At 49.7% G+C, this 17,515-nt stretch overlaps 1 protein-coding gene across 13 annotated transcripts in view; it reads right to left on the bottom strand.

Annotated features, from left to right (window-relative positions):
• Positions 1 to 4,460: 4,460 nt before the first annotated feature.
• Positions 4,461 to 17,515, bottom strand: part of Clu (clusterin) — a 39,005-nt gene continuing 25,950 nt past the window's right edge. The window contains 9 exon segments of one of the 13 annotated variants that reach the window (NR_197209.1): positions 4,461 to 4,695; positions 4,834 to 5,160; positions 5,904 to 6,130; positions 8,805 to 8,909; positions 9,805 to 10,216; positions 10,772 to 10,942; positions 12,312 to 12,460; positions 14,040 to 14,160; positions 17,097 to 17,141. Coding sequence is in view for 12 of the 13 variants with exons in the window: in NM_001431370.1 (NP_001418299.1) it covers positions 4,686 to 4,695; positions 4,985 to 5,160; positions 5,904 to 6,130; positions 8,805 to 8,909; positions 9,805 to 10,216; positions 10,772 to 10,942; positions 12,312 to 12,460; positions 14,040 to 14,133 (1,344 nt within the window). In the remaining variant the exon portion in view is untranslated. 13 annotated transcript variants of the gene reach the window in all.

The raw sequence follows: 17,515 nt of genomic DNA, 5'->3' as shown, positions 1-17,515 counted from the left end.
AGGCCCAGGGAAGTAAAGAAATGTGTCAATATCTCAAAGCGAGCTACCAAAGCAAATGTCTTTAAACTCTTCAACCAGAGTGAGGGGGGAGATGAGACAGGCTGCATAGCATGGGGAGAAAGGTTGACTACTTGCTGCTTAAAGAAAAGGGAAACCACAGAGCTGTCTGATATCAGGATGTTGTGTATCATTCAATCAGTGAAGAACTTGGCCACCCAAACCCAGCTAGGACCAGCATACCTCCTGACTGTCCTTAGCTTCGTTATAATGGTACCTTCCACCACTGGGCTTGTAAGACTGCCTTTCCCATTATCCATCTGATGCCATAACATATCTGGAAAATCCCGTAAAAGGACAAAAAGAGGTGACCCCTATTCTGGGAAAATCCACACATGGGACCGCCCACCCCGTTTTAACTCACGAATAACCTCCATTCCATTAAGTTTGCTCATAAAGGGATTATCCAAAGTGACTCCACTCTTGAAAAGTCCTCCCTTCCTCAAATATCCTTTTGTCCTTTCCTTGACTGTGTGTCTCTCCCATGCTTAAACAAGCATGGATTTTTCTTTTTTAATTAATTATTTTATTTATTTACATCCCAAATGTTGCAATCCCCCTCCTAGTCCCCCCTCGCTTCTTAACAAGCCCTGGACTTTCCTTCTATACTTACTGGACTCCACTTCACTTCATACTGACTCATCCTGAAAGAAAATGGTAGTTTTGCAGCAGAAGGCTGGACCTGAGCAGCAGCCTGGGAAGGGCATCTCCTACTGCTGGAGACAGAGCTCCTCTTCCAGTGTTTATTTTAGATCTACATTTCAATTCTTAAATGCCACCAACAGAGCACACTATGGAAGACATATAGGCAGTAAGGGACTTGGTCCAATGACAGATCTAAAACTTCCAAGTTCCTTAATTCTTCAATTCCTAGATTTCTTGGCCAACCCAGTGTTCTGGAAATACACATTCTGATTGCCAGAATACCTGTGTGTCCTTAGGGGTTTTGGCTTCTGATGAATGTGATTTATTCTTTCTTTGGACTGGTGTCCTGACGACTCTCATGGTGCCACCCTTTTGACCCCGAGTGATATGTGCTGAGCCCCTACATTGTGCTCTGGAGGGCATTGTTCATCTAAATCCATCTTCTCTCCTTCCTTCCATTTTTCTCCTCTTACTCCTGTACCAAGTTCCCATTGGCTAGTCTCCATCTTGGCGGCAGCTTCCCAATCAGCTGAACCTGAAACCTGAGGAACCAGCTCTTCTACCTCCTGGTGGCAAACACTAGCCTCCTCTCTAGCTGTGGGAACTTGTGGGTATTGAGGTGTGTGCCTGTCTGCCAAGCCTGGACTCTAATAAAGTGGGCAGTAATCCTTAGAGCATGCAAGAATTTAAAATTAAATTGACCGATGAGGCCCAGTGGGTGCTCCACCATGGATGGAGAAGGGAAGGGAGAGTTACCAGAATCACAGTACAGCATCAGCTCTCCAAGCTGAATTTGGTTAAGAAGTAACCAACTACACTTCTCTCCAGATGCCCACTGGTCCCCATACTCCTCAGGCAGGTCTGCAGATGAGGAAAAGAGGGACCAGGTGAGCTCTGAGCCTCCCACGGGATGCAGTCACCTGTTCCTCACTCTGAGGTTTCTACCAAACCTGAACACAGGAGCACTGAGAGGCTGAAGACATTTGGTCCTTATGCCCTGGAGTACTGGCTCAAGATAGGACAAACTTAGACAAACTGACCAGGCCACCTATTTGGTGGCCCAAATGTGCATGTCCCCACAGGCTCACGGGCCTGACCATTTGGTCTCCAGGTGGTGGAGATGTTTGGGGGAGGTTGTGGAACTATTAGGGGACGAAGCTCTCGGGGATGTGTCTGGAACTACCAACCAGAATAAGATCTTTTCTCCCTTCAGTTGCTTTCATTAGGGTCTTTTTGTCACAGCAATAGGAGATAACCAAAACCAGAGAATGGATTAACTGTCACCTGGGAGCCTTAACTAAGACATTGTATGTGACCTTCCAGGAAGGCAGACTGGTAGAGGTGACTGGTGAAAGTCACTGAAACTCACCAACAGAGGGAAGGAACACAGTAGTCAGGGGATGGGATCTCTCTAGTCATTCCATGGTAGCCTCTTACAGATCTCTGAACTAGGCCTCAAGCTGTCCCCTAGAGGGGGACAAGCTATACACAGGAGAAAATCTAACCCTAATGTATGCCTACCATGGTCCAGACAATAAACTGACCTTGAATATCTCAGAGAAGGGAGCAGACACTGAACTCAACAGACCATGGCTGGCTTCAGATTTGCAAGTGAGGTCCCCTGGTCCTTGCAAGGTCCCTGCCTGTGGTTTTGCCCAAGACAAATTCTATCATAAGAATGGGAGATTGGGGGGCTGGGGATTTAGCTCAGTGGTAGAGCGCTTACCTAGGAAGCGCAAGGCCCTGGGTTCGGTCCCCAGCTCCGAAAAAAAGAACCAAAAAAAAAAAAAAAAAAAAAGAATGGGAGATTGGAAGCTAGAAATAAAATTCCAAAGAGACTAATCACACAGGCCAAGGGGGGCTTGGAAAGGGAATCCACAAAGAGACATGACATCACCAGGCAATGGGACGCAGAGGTCACTAAAAGCTGATGATGTCTTCTCTATGAGACAAGGCCTTTTAGAGACTAAGAAAAGTCCAGACATTTCCAGAAATTTTCAAAAAGGAGCCACCTATGTGTGTTGTTGGTTTCATGTCCTTGACATTATAGACATAAGATATCTTTACGTAGCCAGAGAAAGGCAGTAGCGTGTTATGGTGAAGGCCTTCAAGTGTCAAAGAACTAAGTCTTTCTATCTTTAGGACCTGTTGGTCGCTGTGGCCTTACACATATGACATCATTGGCAAAGTTGTCATGGCACCTAGTGAGTGTGAGCTGGGAAAAAATGGCCCTTCAGTCACCCCCACCTGTGATGTGCCCTTGGACACTCAGAAAAGCTAGAGACAAAATGGAGTCACAGAGGGCGCCCAGTGCCAACTCACGACATAGTCTTTGTTCCCTTGAGTACTGTTCAAGTGAGGGCAGTCAGATCGTGGTCCCCAACCTATAGTAACTCCATTCCGAGCCTAGATGAATCCTTATCCACTTCAACGCGGGTCAGAGATGGTCAGAGCCGCTGCTGGACCATCAGTCACTGAGCCTGGGCAACATCTGTGCAAACACTGACGCTGCTTGGCCATCATGGAGTAAAGTCAGTGAGGAGCATAACAGGAATATGAGGATCAGAGGTGAAACGGAACCTCTGCAGAGGCAAACCGTTCATTCTGAACCTTGAGCCTCTCACTGACAGGCTCGGTGCTCACTGGTTCTACACTGTCTCTTCATTTTCCTCGTGAATACCGGATTGACCAAGCTCTTCCAGAAAATACCTGGCAAGACTAGGTCTGGAGAGGACACTGAGCTAGAAGCCTTGGCCTCTATAAGGCCACGGTGAATTCCTTGGGTTTTCTGGATCTGTTATTTACTAGCTTCATGACTAGCCAATAAATGGCCTCTGTCATTTCTGCAGTGTCACTCACCATGGCTCCTCTCAACTCCTGCAGATAACACATTAGATGTGCTCAAAAGAGATGTAGACTACGGCCTGTCACCGTCACCTGCTGGCAGCACCTGGTACTGCAGCTAAGCCAACAGCTCTGACTGATCAATGGATGAATGAACTTAAAACCATGTGAGCAGAGAAATAAACAACCAACAGAGAAGTAAAGATTGTATGGAGGGACAGTGATGGGAGACGCCATGGTCCGGAAGGTGTCCCAGGTTCCCATGTTCTTACAAACAACAAGAAAACTGCCTCTTCATTTGGCTTCTGCTGAGCAGTTTCCACAGGAAATTGTCAGTTACACATTAACCCATGTGTCCCACTAGCAGCTCTTCCTGCCTTAATTTCAGTGCATTCTCTGGGAGACTGCCCCACTTTGTCAGAACTCGTGGACAGTGTTGTGGTGGGAGGGAAAAGTTTCTGGCTTCAGGAACTTGCCTCAGCAGCTTATTGGAACAAACCTCTCCCCCAAAGCCAGAGGTCCCCCCAGTTGTCATGAGTACTCTTTACTCTCCAGTATATGGAGACTCTTACACAGTCTCAGCTGTTAACTTCGAGATTTCTTCTACATGTGTGGCCTTGTGTCATTCTTTGGTCTCCTCATACCTGTGTTCTGAGACAAGATCTCTCACTGGGGCCTGACGCTCACCGACCACCCACCAGCTCCAGGGACCCTCTGCTCTGAGAGCGCTGAGGTGCCGAGATTAAGTTACAAGAGGGTGCCACCATGCCTGACTTTACCAAACTCATGTCTATGTGGCAAGTGCTTTAGCAACTGACCCAGCTACTTCCTTGTTTTCTCTCCATATCAAATGAAGATGTGCGGCCTGCAGGAGAATCAAGTATGAAAATATGAAAGCGGGCCCAAGGCACACATATCGCAAGGTGGCTTTATTGGATTAGTTGCGTGGGGGAAGCAGTTCTTCCCGAGAGCATCAAGTGCAGGCATTAGAGTACAGAACCCAGAGGAAGGAGAGGCTGCTGGGGTGGAGGCCTAGGCGCTGGAGACATGTGGAGTTCTCTAGGGGTCTGCAGCAACCTCGGAAAGCTGGGAGATTCCCTCCTTGAGACTCCTACATATAGAAAACTGATGCTTCTGTCTCATTCCATGCTGGAAAAAAAAAGGAGAGTAGAGAAGAGAATCAATATCCCCCAAGAAGCAGCCACCAACACCCACATCCTTGCCACTGAGGAAAAATATTTCCCAGAGCAAAGAAAATAAAATCCCCAGGGGGTTTTCCTAGCTCACCCGTGGGGTCTGGCCTCAGGGATAGGCCCTGCATCCAGAATGCATATTTTGCTCCTTCTCTGGGCTCCTTCGGACTTTCCAGTCCTCCAGGGTCTTGTTTAGAAAGACTTGTTTATCAGCCCTCAGGGTCACAGAAAGGCTGCCCGCTTACCGGCTTTTCCTGCGGTATTCCTGTAGCGCTTTCTCTGCCACTGTGTCCATAAACTTAGGGTTATCCTTGGAGACTTCTTCTGGTAACACCACTGTGATGGGGTCAGAGTCAAACAGCTTCACCACCACCTCAGTGACACGAGAGGGGACTTCTGAGTCAGAAGAATGGGTTGTCACCTAGAAGAAGGCAGGAGAAGTGTCTCTGCACAATGTCTACAGAGCGTGCCCTTCTCTTTGCCCCTGCAACCGAGTATGGAGCTCCAGGTTACCTGTTGCTACTCAAGATGTTCAGAGAATTCTGAGCAAAACTATCTCGATTTGAAGGGACAGATGTTATTTGAAAACTGACTAGCCAAGTAGGCACCCCAGAAACTTGAAATGATTGTCAAATGTTTTCTTCTTGTTTTGCCTTGTTTGAGAGAGGCCTTCACTGTATAGTCCAGCCCGGGCTCAAGATCTCCACTTTCCTGCCTCAGTTTCTTTGGTGCCGGCTTACAGACACTCACCACAACACCTGACCCCAACATTTGCTTTGTACAAATGCTAGCCAGTCTATGGTGGAAAGAGGACGAGGGGGGCTGTGAGCACTAAAGGAAGCCGATCTCACTGGCTAACACTAATTCATGCGGCACTCAGCATGGCCCTGGGCAGAAAGCAGCAGCTGACAGGCTGACTCAGGGAAGCTGCCCAAAGTTCCGTCTACTTAGCAAGCCACAGAACCTCTCTCTTTCCTCATCTTGGAAATAAGACTTGGATATCTGACCTCGAGGGGTGAAGGCATTTCAATGCTACAACGCGAGTATGGTTTTCCCAGTTCCTGATGGTGTAAACCTTTGTCCCACGGCACCTCTAAGAGGCATCCATCACCTCTGGATCACACGTGGGCCTTAGCCTCATCAAATAACTGGGATACTACTCACTGTGGAGACCCGAAGGTACTGGTCATCGCCCTGTGTGAGGTTAGCCAGCTGGGACACCCAGCTGAACTGGTCGTTCAGCTGTTCCAGCAGGGATGAGGTGTTGAGCATCTTGGACTGGAGGGAATGAAGCAGCTCGTTGTACTGCTGGGTCAGCCTCTCAGCCACCTGGAGCGAGTCGTTTAGCTCCTGGCGCAGGTTAGCCTGGGCAGGATTGTTGGTCGAACAGTCTGGCCAGGGAAGAAAGAAGCAGAAGGCAGAAGCATGAGAGAGATGTTAAGGGGGATGGCTCCAGCCTCTGGGATCTGAAGCAGAGGAGCTCTTCAATGGAAGTCTACAAACCAGTTCTTACAGTTCCCACAGAACAGTCCCCCTGACATGGAAATCAAGGGGCTGCTCCCTTCACGCTTTGGGAGGCAATAGTGCCCATGCTAGGCTGTGTTGGAGCAGTGTGGTTGAATCCTCTCTGGGTGGTAGGCATGACCAATCTCGATGACCTGTCACAATGCCACTGACCATGTTCTGGAGAGTACTGACACCAACTACTCCATGTTCTCAGACCTGGAGTTATTCTCATTCCCTTAGCTCCCCACTTAGCTCATTTCCAAGTAGAAGGAAGCTACTGTTGCACTGGACACTCCACAGAGAAGAGGAGCATTATTCCCTTAGGTGGACCTACTGTGTGCCTCAAAGTATGCTGGGCTTGACACAAGCATCAACACTCCTGATTTACCAGTCATGAAACAGGGTTTTGGAAGTAAGGAACTTGCCCAGATCTAGAGGGGAAGCAATCTCTGGAACCAGGACTGAACCCGCATCTTCAGCTCCTCAACCTGAGCTCTTCCTCCCCTGAGACCATGGTTCTAGAACATTCTCCAAGCTTATTTTGGAACATATTTGAGAAATTCCACAATACCATTTTCCCAGAACCCAAGCTGCAGAAGAGACAGCCAGGTTCCTAGGCTACAAAACACAGGCATCCGGTGCCTGAGGGTCGGTCCTTGCCTGCCCTTGTCCACCCACAGCTGGCCAGGAAGGCTCCTACAGAAAACAGGAAAACTGGTGTCTTCCCTCTGGTCCATGAGTACATTGCAGGTATCAGGCATCTGGGTCCTACAAAATGCCCATGTTTTCTGAAAACCATTTTTTCTGAAAACCCCCTCCTCTACTATTTTTAAAACATCTAGGAGAGTCTGTGTATCAAAACTAAGCAAGACAAGGGAGCCTCTGTGCCCCACGTGACAGCTGCAATCATTCATACTAAATAAGATAAAATGTTGCATGGGGCAAGAAAGAGGATTAAAGACAAGCAGCACAGATGAGAAGAAATCTTTGAGGAATAGCCTGAGTACCCTTACTCTTAGCCCAAACAAGGAAGAGTCCTGGAGGGGACCGATGGTGTAGAACTGTGGTTCTCAACCTGGGACCACACTACCCACCAGGGGACATTCCACACGTTCTGAAGATATTTCTGATTGTCACTTGGCACATGGCAGGTAGAAGCCAAAAACGTTAAATGCTCAGCCATGTTCGGGTCCACCCGCAGGGCTGAGTCAAGTTGTCCCAGATGAGAGGTCCCTGTGGAGCCTCCCTGTCATTGTAAGCACCGTACACAGGAGCTAGCAGGTGACAGAAACGGTGACTGTTGAGAGGGTCACTAAGCCTGATGGAAGAGATCCCTGACGGTTTCCTGGGGGTCGGCCTGCTGGTGTGGGTACATATTTGTTTATAATTTCACACTATAACCTTTGAAAGCAGTAATGTATCTTTCCTGGGCTCCTAACATTGCAGGAGTGAGGCTGGGAATATTTAACCAGACTCTGAACGTCTGTCCCTGCCAACTACACATATGACAAAACAACAAAGAGGACGATTAACTCCTTGTGATCTGAGCAGGAAGCGCTGTATACCGTGAGCCACTGTGAAGACCGGACTGAAAGCAGAAACATTTGATTGACCGCCAGACCTGACAAATCTGTGGGGAACGGTTCTGGGTTTGCTGTACTTTGTTTTCACTGAGACAGAACCTTGCTATGCAGCCAAGACTGGCCTCAGATTCACCACCCTCCTTCCTCAGCCTCCCAGATGTTGGTACTATAGGGATGTGCCGCCGCCATACCCAGACTGCCTGGGAAGCCGATGAAGGAAAACAGTTCCTTTCTGAGGGACTAATCAACCAAAAGGAATGTGGCCAGGATATCAAGGACCACCATCGCAAGGACATAGCTCAGGGTTCCCAGGGAGAAACCCCAGCAGGCTGTTCCTGAGCACAGCCTAAGTGAGATGTCTCATGTCATGTAATCTTAGATAAGTCATGTAGCCATTCTGCAAAATGTAAAGAAAGCTGAACCAGGCTCACAAGATCATTCTGAGAACAAACACCTGTGACATGTTCGCAACAGTGCCAGGCATGTGGAACACTGATTAAACAAAATGCATGCTGTCAAAGATTTCATAATCTAAAGTTAAAAAGCAGGGTCTACTGTACTTGGCACTGTGGAACAAAGCAACCAGGGGAATGAGCTGCAGATTGCTGGTGGCTACGGTTAAATTCTATGGAGATATCCACCGCGGGTTGCAGGTTTGCCATGAGCCACCAGGGTGGTGGTGGGTGCTTTAGACAGACCTCATCTACTTGAGAAAAATCTGCCCCTGGATTTGATTCTAAGTAAAATTGGCGTGGCTCAACGGTAGAGCACTCACCCAGCATGCATGAGGCACGGGTTCTACCCCAGCTCCCAAATAACGAAGCTGTAGGTATGAGCATAGTAAGCTATGCACCAGGGAGGAGTCTCCCAGGGACTACAGATCACAGGCAGAGAACTAGTCTCTGAAGGACAGTACCAGTTAGTCACTGGTGACCCTTAGTCAGATGCCCAGATTATAGACTGGTTCCCGACTCACCCACAGACAAGATCTCTTGGCACTTCTCACACTGGCCCTTCATCTTCAGGCATCCTGTGGAGTTATGGCGGATCTCCTTGCACACTGTGCGGTCATCTTCACCTTCTGGACACATGAGGAGAAAGGGGCGCAGAATGAGGCACGTGTCACATTGGAAAGACACCCACCCCCGAGTCCCCACACCTCTGCTCAGCGCTGTGGTCAGGCAAGACGAAGCTTAGTCGTTCGCTTGCAGACATGCGATTTCCCTGGGGCTCCCTAGCCATATTCCCATGGCTCTTAGCAGGTACTGCCTGCCTTCTCACCATCTCCCTCTGAGAGATCTCACACATTCCCTCAGCTGTGTGCCTTCTGGCATCGTGGCTGTTCTTCATTCTCCTTGGCTGGCGGTACTCCCTAACTGGCCATCAAGCCCCAGAAAGCACAAGTGTGTCCTGACAACATACACCATCCTTAGATAACAGAGCTACAAGAGACGTGAATTGGGTGCCAGGCCTTCCTATGTTTCTCGTGCAAACCATACCGTGAAGGACACGGCATTAGGACACACACTGATGAAGAAAATCACTCCTCAGACACGGGTTTCTCGTGTCCACATCACATTTCATCCTTACAGGTGTTACATGCTTAGGCCGCAGTCATGACCATCTTCTTTAAGATGACGCAGACCTGTTGCCTGGAAAGGCAGGCCTCCAACACCACATCCTCAAAAGTTCCCAAGAAAGAAAAGCCAGGGTCCTAGAGGAGGTACAGCTGGATCACACCCTGAGCTGGCTGTAAAGAACACAGGCTCCAAGCTCTACAAGTGTGAGATTGAACTGGGTCCCAGTTTGCCTTCTGCATTGCTTTACCCCCATCCTAGCTCCTTTACCCTGCAAATGGGGGAAAATACCAGCCTCAGGGGCTGCTGGGAACATAAAACACATGTCAAGCCCTAGCAGAGCCTAAACATCTTGGAGACTCCCATTCCGTCTTGGAAAGACAACGAATGCTTTCTGACCTTTTAAGAAATCCACATCCGGGAACTGTAAAGCTGGGCTATGGAGCTGGACGTCCATGGCCTGTTGAGCCTGGTGTATCATATCAAAGAAAGGCTGGAACATGTTGTGGAAGCTCAGAGGCCCGTAGTGGGAGAGAGGCATGAGGCTGCGGACCAAGCGGGACTTGGGGTACAAGAAATGAGGCCGCTTGTGTGGGAAGCCCATGGGGGAGAAATGGTGGATGTCCTGGGGCTCATGGGTGAAGAACCGGTCCTGGAAAAGCGTATCTATGATGCCAGACGCCCGAGTGAAGCTGTCCTGCATAGCATCTAGGACTTGGCTCTGCTGCCGGTCACTCTCCAGCAGGGAGTCGATGCGGTCCCCGTTCATCCAGAAGTAGAAGGGTGAGCTCTGGTTCAGAAACTCCTCTAGCTGGGACCCAGAGAAGTACAGTAAGGCCTTGTGCACCCCAGCCTGCCTCACCCTGTGACCACACAGCAGCTCACCCAAGTTCCCGCTGTTCTGCCTCCTGAATACCCTGTCAGGCCCTGCAGCCACCTCTCACGGTGAAACTCAGAGGGCTCATCTTTGGTCATGAAGGACAGCGGCTCCCACTTGGCTGCTCAGCCTTCAGGAAACAGTGAGTTTCACTGAGTCCCAACCAGTGAAGCTCACAGGTAGGGATAGAATTGATGCAAATATACTAAATATTCTTAGCCCCCCTTTCCTATATGAGCATGGGGTTCTACCATACCATGAGGCCATTTTACCCAGCTGGTTAAAGGTCTTGTAAGACTGTCATGCATACCCATGATGATTGGCTACATGTGTACTCGTGTCAGACATCACCAATCGACCACGACACTAGAAAGGCATGCAGTCAAGCAACGCTAATCAACTGTACCCAGTATATGGAGTGAGGCCTATTTCGTGGATTCTCCACACTCCCCATCCAGAACCCAGGCCATGGACATGTCTCCTTCTCACCTGGCGACCAACCAGCCCCGAGCCGCTCCTGCAGACGCGTGCGTAGAACTTCATGCAGGTGTGCTTCAGGCAGGGCTTACACTCTTCCCAGAGGGCCATCATGGTCTCGTTACACACTTCCGGGAAAGCCTTCAGCTTCATTTCAGAATCCCTGGTGTCATCTAGAGCACCCTTCATGGAGATGACAAGGTGAGGTGACCCACACAGAGACCCAGCCGATCTCTCCCATCTGTGTACAAGGTGCTACTCAGCCCACAGCTTTGCTCTAGCCCATCCGTCATGGCGTCCCCACACCGCTCACAGGGGCCTCTCATCCTTCAAGGCCCAGCTGTTCTCTAAGTTTTCCCTGTCCGCTCTGATTTGCTGCTCTGACTGTCTCTTCTTCAGGACCCATCTCTCCCTTATGCCACCTCACTGTCTCTTCTCATCTCCCCAAAGAGGCCAGTCTTCTCTTTCTATTAGAACCGTGGCCCCTGATGTGCAAATCAAAGCTATCCAACCTGAAGTCAAATCGACCACAACCTCATTACCATGCCCCCTGACCCAATTATTGGCTCCAGGGATCACCAAAATAAAAAATTTAAATTCTCCACCTGAAGAGATATTAGTTTACAGCAAATGTGTACGTCTACATAAAGATATGGAAAATAAATGAGTGGATGGATCTGTGTATAAGTTCTAGTATGTGTGTTCGTGTGTGTGTGTGTGTGTGTGTGTGTGTGTGTGTGTGTGTGTGTGTGTACCAGGGTCAACATAGACGTCCACATGTAGAAAAGGCAAGTTAAACAAATGGTAACAGGGCAGTCCCCTGTTATCAGTTCTCAGCTACCCATGGTCAACCACAGTCTAAAAATAGTGTTGCTGAGGCTGAGGAACTGAGATATTCTGAGAGTGGGAGAAATTGCATCTGCATAACCTTTTGTTTGGTGTAACATTGTAACTATTCTACGTCATCGTTGCTGCTCCTACCCTACTGTCTGTAATTTATAAAGTAAGCATTATCACAGGTAGGGACAATCTATAGAGGGCCTGGTTCTACCCATAACCTCAGCCTCTGCTAAGGGCTTTGAAAACGGTCCCCAACCCCACACCCGAAGCTGAGTGGGGATGAATGGATGTCTAAGGATAGATCATGAGGATTTTACGTTAACTTTAAAATATTGCCATTCATGTTAAAAATAAGCACATTCATGTTAAGAGCCACTTTGAATACAGAAGAAAAGAGTGGTGGGAAGTGGCCAGGTGCTGCCATGACCCCTCTCCCGAGTCCTGCACCATGCCCTGCACACAGCAAGGGTTAGAAAAACCTATTGAAATGAATCTTGGCTTCAGGCCCTGGGCCAGACTTGCAAGGAAACCAGATCCAAGACCTCAGCCCTGAGGCTCCACAAGCGAATGTGCTTTTCCTGGCTCCTTAGTCTGGCCCAGTATTAGCAAAGCCCTGCAAAGACTGCACCAGGACACCATGGCAACCCAGCAAGGCACCTGCCCACCGTGTTCCAGCAGGGAGAGCCAGGGCTCAGTCAAGGCTGGGCCCTACCTCTTTCTTCTTCTTGGCTTCCTCTAAACTGTTGAGCAGGGACTTGCGCTCTGCGTTGGTTTTTTCTATGAGGGTCTTTATGTGCTTCACCCCCTGGACGGCGTTCTGAATCTCCTTATTAACATACCTACTTCCTTGAGTGGACAGTTCTGTGAGAGACAGGAAGGTACAGTGAGTTGAGAAGGGAAGAAATGGCTGGAGAAATAGCCTGGAAGCCGGCGGGACGGTGAGAAAGCCATGCTCTGATGGGAGTGCTGGAGGCTGTCAAGCTGAGATGCTGTCACTACTACCCCCAGCCTGTGGCAGTCCTGTGGCCTCAGTCCTGTCCCTTGGTCTCATCAAAGGGTCCATGGTAGACCCTGCGTCACAGCTCAGAAGCACAGGAGTGGTGCAAAGAGGGCAGCCATACTATGTATGACTGACCCCACCATGCCACCCTGGGGAGCCAACAGCCACAGAGGATATTTCAAGGAAAACAGAAAAAAAAAGATAGTTAACCTAAGCATCAAAATATAATAAAAGTGCCATTTTGGACACGATCTTTGTGACATTCAGGTTAACCCAGTCTTGGCACTTCTTTGCTGCAATGCACAGTGTCAGGTGATGGTGACCGGAAGATGAGTGACTTGGCACCAAACACCATGGAGACGGGGAGATAAATGAAGAGCTGCATTCACCATAGAGACCGTAACCAAGACTCAGCCCTGGTGACAAGGCAGTGACACATTATGTCACGGGGTACCACTTACTTATCCTGTGTCAAGTGCCATTTCCCACACCTCTGCTGTGTTCTACCTGATGCCACTGCCAAACACTTCCAAACAGAAGGGCATGGGGGCGGGGGGGGCTGCCGAGCCAAGGGCAAGAGTCTCAATGCATGACTAAGCCTGAAGGTCCACGGTCCAAGCAGAGCTCGTGGTTGATAATGTGTTCTACCCTTGAAGTGCGCTAAGTCGGGTTGGGGATTTAGCTCAGTGGTAGAACGCTTGCCTAGCAAGCACAAGGCCCTGGGTTCGGTCCCCAGCTCCAAAAAAAAAAAAAAAAAAGTGCACTAAGTGAATAATGCATCTCACGTGTCTGAACCCAACAATAAGTTGAGGTGATGGGCAGCTAAGCGCTTGACCACAGCAGTCATTTCACCAAGCATATCCATATCAGAGAGTCAGATCATATTATTTTTAATGAAATTCTCACAGAACTGGTCAGCTATGAGCGGGAGATTAGGAGAGAAGGAGGGAGGAAAGGCGGGTTTCCAGAAAAGCATTAGAAGATGGGGAGGAAGGGAGAGAACGCTCTCAGTTGACTACTTCATGTTGAACTGTGCTGCCCTTTTCCAGAGAAGGAAACTGGTAGAGCAAGGTTTCCAGGGGGAAATCAGCTTGGAGACACATTGGTAAGAACTCTGGTTGTCACACAAAGGGGAGACTGACAAACTTTCAAAGGGTCCGGACACAGCTTTGAGAGAAGAATAGGAGAGCCAGGTAAGGGGACCTAGAGGAAACAAAGGTATGGCATGCAGCCAACAGAGAAGCTTGAGACAGAGGCCAATGTCTAGAAGGCATCTGACCACAAAAACACCAAGGCAAGAGCTAGAGCTTAGAGACTCTGAGAGTGCAGAGGACATGGACAGTCCCAGGTGCAGTATGCAAACAGCCCTCAGCACTTAGGGACTGAACTTTGAGGGGTGGCTCTGCCCAGACCCACCAGAGGGACAGCAGTTTAGTCTACCTTGGAGCTCATTGTCAGAGAACTCCTGCTCTCCCAGGACCATGCCATTGTCCCAGGTCAGCAGCAGTGCCACACACAGCAGGAGAATCTTCATGGTGTGGCCTCTTTGGAGTCTGGAGTCCTGCAAAGAACAGCAGAATGTCATGGTAACCTCTGGGCAGCTTAGGGGTTTTCTGCTCCTGAGAGGGGAGGTGGGATGGGATTGGAACTCATGGCCCTCATCTGTTTCCCCATCTGGCATCACTGCAGTTTACTTCTGAAGAACGTGGGGACAAAAACAAGATTAAATTCATGCCTTCAAAAGACAATGGAAGCAGTGGGGCCCTGGGAAGAACCATGGTTCAGCCGCACAGAGGACCCAGGCTATCTGGAGTTGGAAGGGACAAGCTCCAAGCAGAGTCCTTTCTTCCCATAAATCCCCGAGGCAGGGCAGATAAGTTTCCTGCATCCAGACCTCTTTGTCTCCAAAGCATATTTAACATGCCAAATGCTAAAGATGCCTCTCCTGAAGCGTGCAAACATGCCTCGCCAATCCCTTCCATGGGACTGAACCTCACTCACAACACAGTCCTGGGCTCCCCTTAGGGGAGCCCTCAGCCTCCCGAGGCTGTCTAAGTGTGCTTTTCAGGAGTCCGTGGTAATATGCACGCCCTTCCATCAGCACAGGAAATTCAACCCAATGCACCATCTCTGGGTGAAGCTTGTGCCAGGCTGAGTATGGACTGGGGAGGGGAGTTGGGTAAAATCAAAAAGGGAAGGGAGGGACTGTTTAGGACTGTAGAGAAGGCAGCACTAGAAAAGGGAAGGACAAAGCCAGAGATTAGCAGTGAGCCCCCAGGAAAGCCCCTTCAGGAGGACAAGCCCATTGGCTCCAGCAAATCCCTTTCACATGCCTGCTCCCTCTAAGCCTGAACTAGCATGCTCTGCCAAGGTGCCCCAGCCACCACTGGGCCGGCTGCCCTGAGCCAGGGGACACAGGCCGAAGCCCCAGTATTACACAATGGATCCTTTCCCAGAAGCTGGATTGGTTGCATAAAGAGCACACACACACACACACACACACACACACACACCCATCTTGCATCTCTAACCCTGCCCAGAATGGCTTATCTGGGCTCACCAGCTTCCTACAGCCACAAGAACAGGGAAAGGGGAGCGATCTGTCTTCCTGAAATGCCTTGCTCTTAAAACCTGCTCCCAGCTAGGCAGGCCCATCAGGACACTGGGCAGATCATTAATAGGCAAGGCCTTTCCTGAGGCATAATTATGCACACAGAGCAGAGGAGTGGTGTGGGAGAAGAGACAAGCACTTTCCCAGAGATGGGTGGGTGGCTGGGCCACCCTGGTTCATGATCCACCAGGATGGCCCTGATCTCATAGACCTCCCAGGTGCTCACTGAGGCCTGAAATGCCCCAGGCAGGGACAGACCCCTTGCCACATCAGAGACAAAGCCACAGAGATATCTGTAGGTGGGAGAGGCCTTAAGTGTGACCATTTTTGGAAAAACCATTTAACTGCCTTGGAAATAACTTCTGATGTGAGGACAGTACAATGCCCAGAAGAGGAAGCAGGCAGCAAGGAAGGTCACTGAATGGGAGGGGAAGCAGTAGCAAGATGAGCTGTAAGGAGCCTGGGGTCTAGAGAGACAGCCTCAGCACTTCTAAGACACCTGTTGGGCTTCTCAAGACACACTGCAAGCCAGTGGTCACCCCAGGAAAGAATGCAGCCCTCCAAAACCTCATTTTAATATTCTTTCTTTGACAACAAAAGTCATTCGCCTCCCAGGTTATTTCCTTGACAACAAAAGTCTCACAGCTTCTGTTTCTTTATCTGTAAAATGGGCCTGATATCTCAAAGAAGCGATCCTCTATTCTGTAAATCTAAGAATAGACTCCCCTGAGGTCTGCCAGTAATACTGTCTCTGGTCAGAATCTGTTTGTCTCCCAAGCTTCTAGGTGCTGTGGTGCTGTTGGTCCGAGGACAACACAGCTCAGCCTGCTGCCTTTCCTCTACACTGACTCACTTCCTGTCATCATTTGGAGGCTGGCCTACTGCCTGGCTGCCAACTACCCTGGTACAACAGCCCCACCAGGGCCAAGGACCACCTTATCTAGTAAGAAAACACAGTCTCTTCCATTGTGGCATATTTTCTCCTTTTCTTTCAATGCATTTTTATAAACAATGCCATCATAGGTCCTGTTTTCAAATATTTTTAAAGTCACACATTTGCTGCTGCCTAATATTCCACCAACTACCATTTGTGGTTTGTTTTCTTATTCTCACAAGGTCAGGCACTAAATGGTATTGTCCCAAGACCTTCCTGTTAGAGAACTTGTATGAACTCTTGAATTCCTAACTTTGTCCTTTAAAAACAGCACCAGCACCGTTTTTTAAAACTGGGTCTAGAAATTCTGGAAAGCCAAAGGGCTTCAGTTTCTCATTCATAGAACGTTTGGAGGCTGAACCTCTTATCGTCTCCAGTCCTCAGATTACCATCTATAAAATGATCCGGTAGGATCAGACATCTCAGGCCTGGGGAAGCATTTCTCTAAAGAACTGAATGCATGCATTCTGTTCAGTAAAGCAGGTCTCGATGGCTGCAGCACGTCCTTTTAAATACACAACATCTTATTTATTATGCGCTGTCCCAGGAGCTGGAGGGAAGGTCCAAATGCAATGACTCATGCCGGTAAGACAACAGCCACTACAGAGATCCGCACCTACTCGCGGCGTTCAGCCACTAGCGCCCTGCGCCATCCGCATCTCACTGCAGGCTTCACGTCTCAGTTTCCCCATTTTTGCAAAAGGAAGATCTTTGCATGTGGCCTATTGAACAGCCTTGGAATTGTGATGCGGGTTAAAGAACACGGGGCGGGGGGGTGGCTCCTGAATCTGAGCCAGCGTGCACCCCCTACCCCAAGCTCGACTGCCTGGTGATGGGGCTCTAGCCACCTCCCACTTACCCACGGCAGCTCTCTACCTGGCTCCTACCCTTGCCCTCCCATCCCTGCCGGTGTGCCTTCGGTGTTGGGGTAGAAAAGGTGCAGCTGTCTCACCCGTCTGCGGCTTGGCTCCAGTGCGCTCCTCCTGGTGACGCGGGTGGTGAGCACCGGGGAAGCGCCCTATTTATAGCGCTCTGCTCAAGTACACCCCCTTTGGGGCTGGCTGCAAACCTGCGTGACTCACGCCCAGAGAATGCCGGGGAATGCACTAGGAGCTTTCTGGAAGCCTGGTGGGGGGGTCGGGAGGGGACGAGAGGCGCAGCACCCAGCGGGGGGCACCAGGGGGCGCAGGGGCATCACAAATGACCGCGCTGGTTGCCTGAGGGCCCCTAGCTAGATTGATGGCTGTTCTATTCTCTGCTAGGTACCTAAGGGCTCAGCCAGGCCCCAACAGAAGAGCCTTAAGGGAAGAGGAATCCACACTCTACTCTGGACCGCTCCTAGCCCCAAACAGGTTCAGGATTTCACCGCCC

Source organism: Rattus norvegicus, chromosome 15 (genome assembly GCF_021556685.1).
Source record: "Rattus norvegicus strain SHRSP/BbbUtx chromosome 15, alternate assembly SHRSP_T2T, whole genome shotgun sequence".
Taxonomy (NCBI): Eukaryota; Metazoa; Chordata; class Mammalia; order Rodentia; family Muridae; genus Rattus; species Rattus norvegicus.
This window is presented reverse-complemented; position numbering and strand designations above follow the sequence as displayed.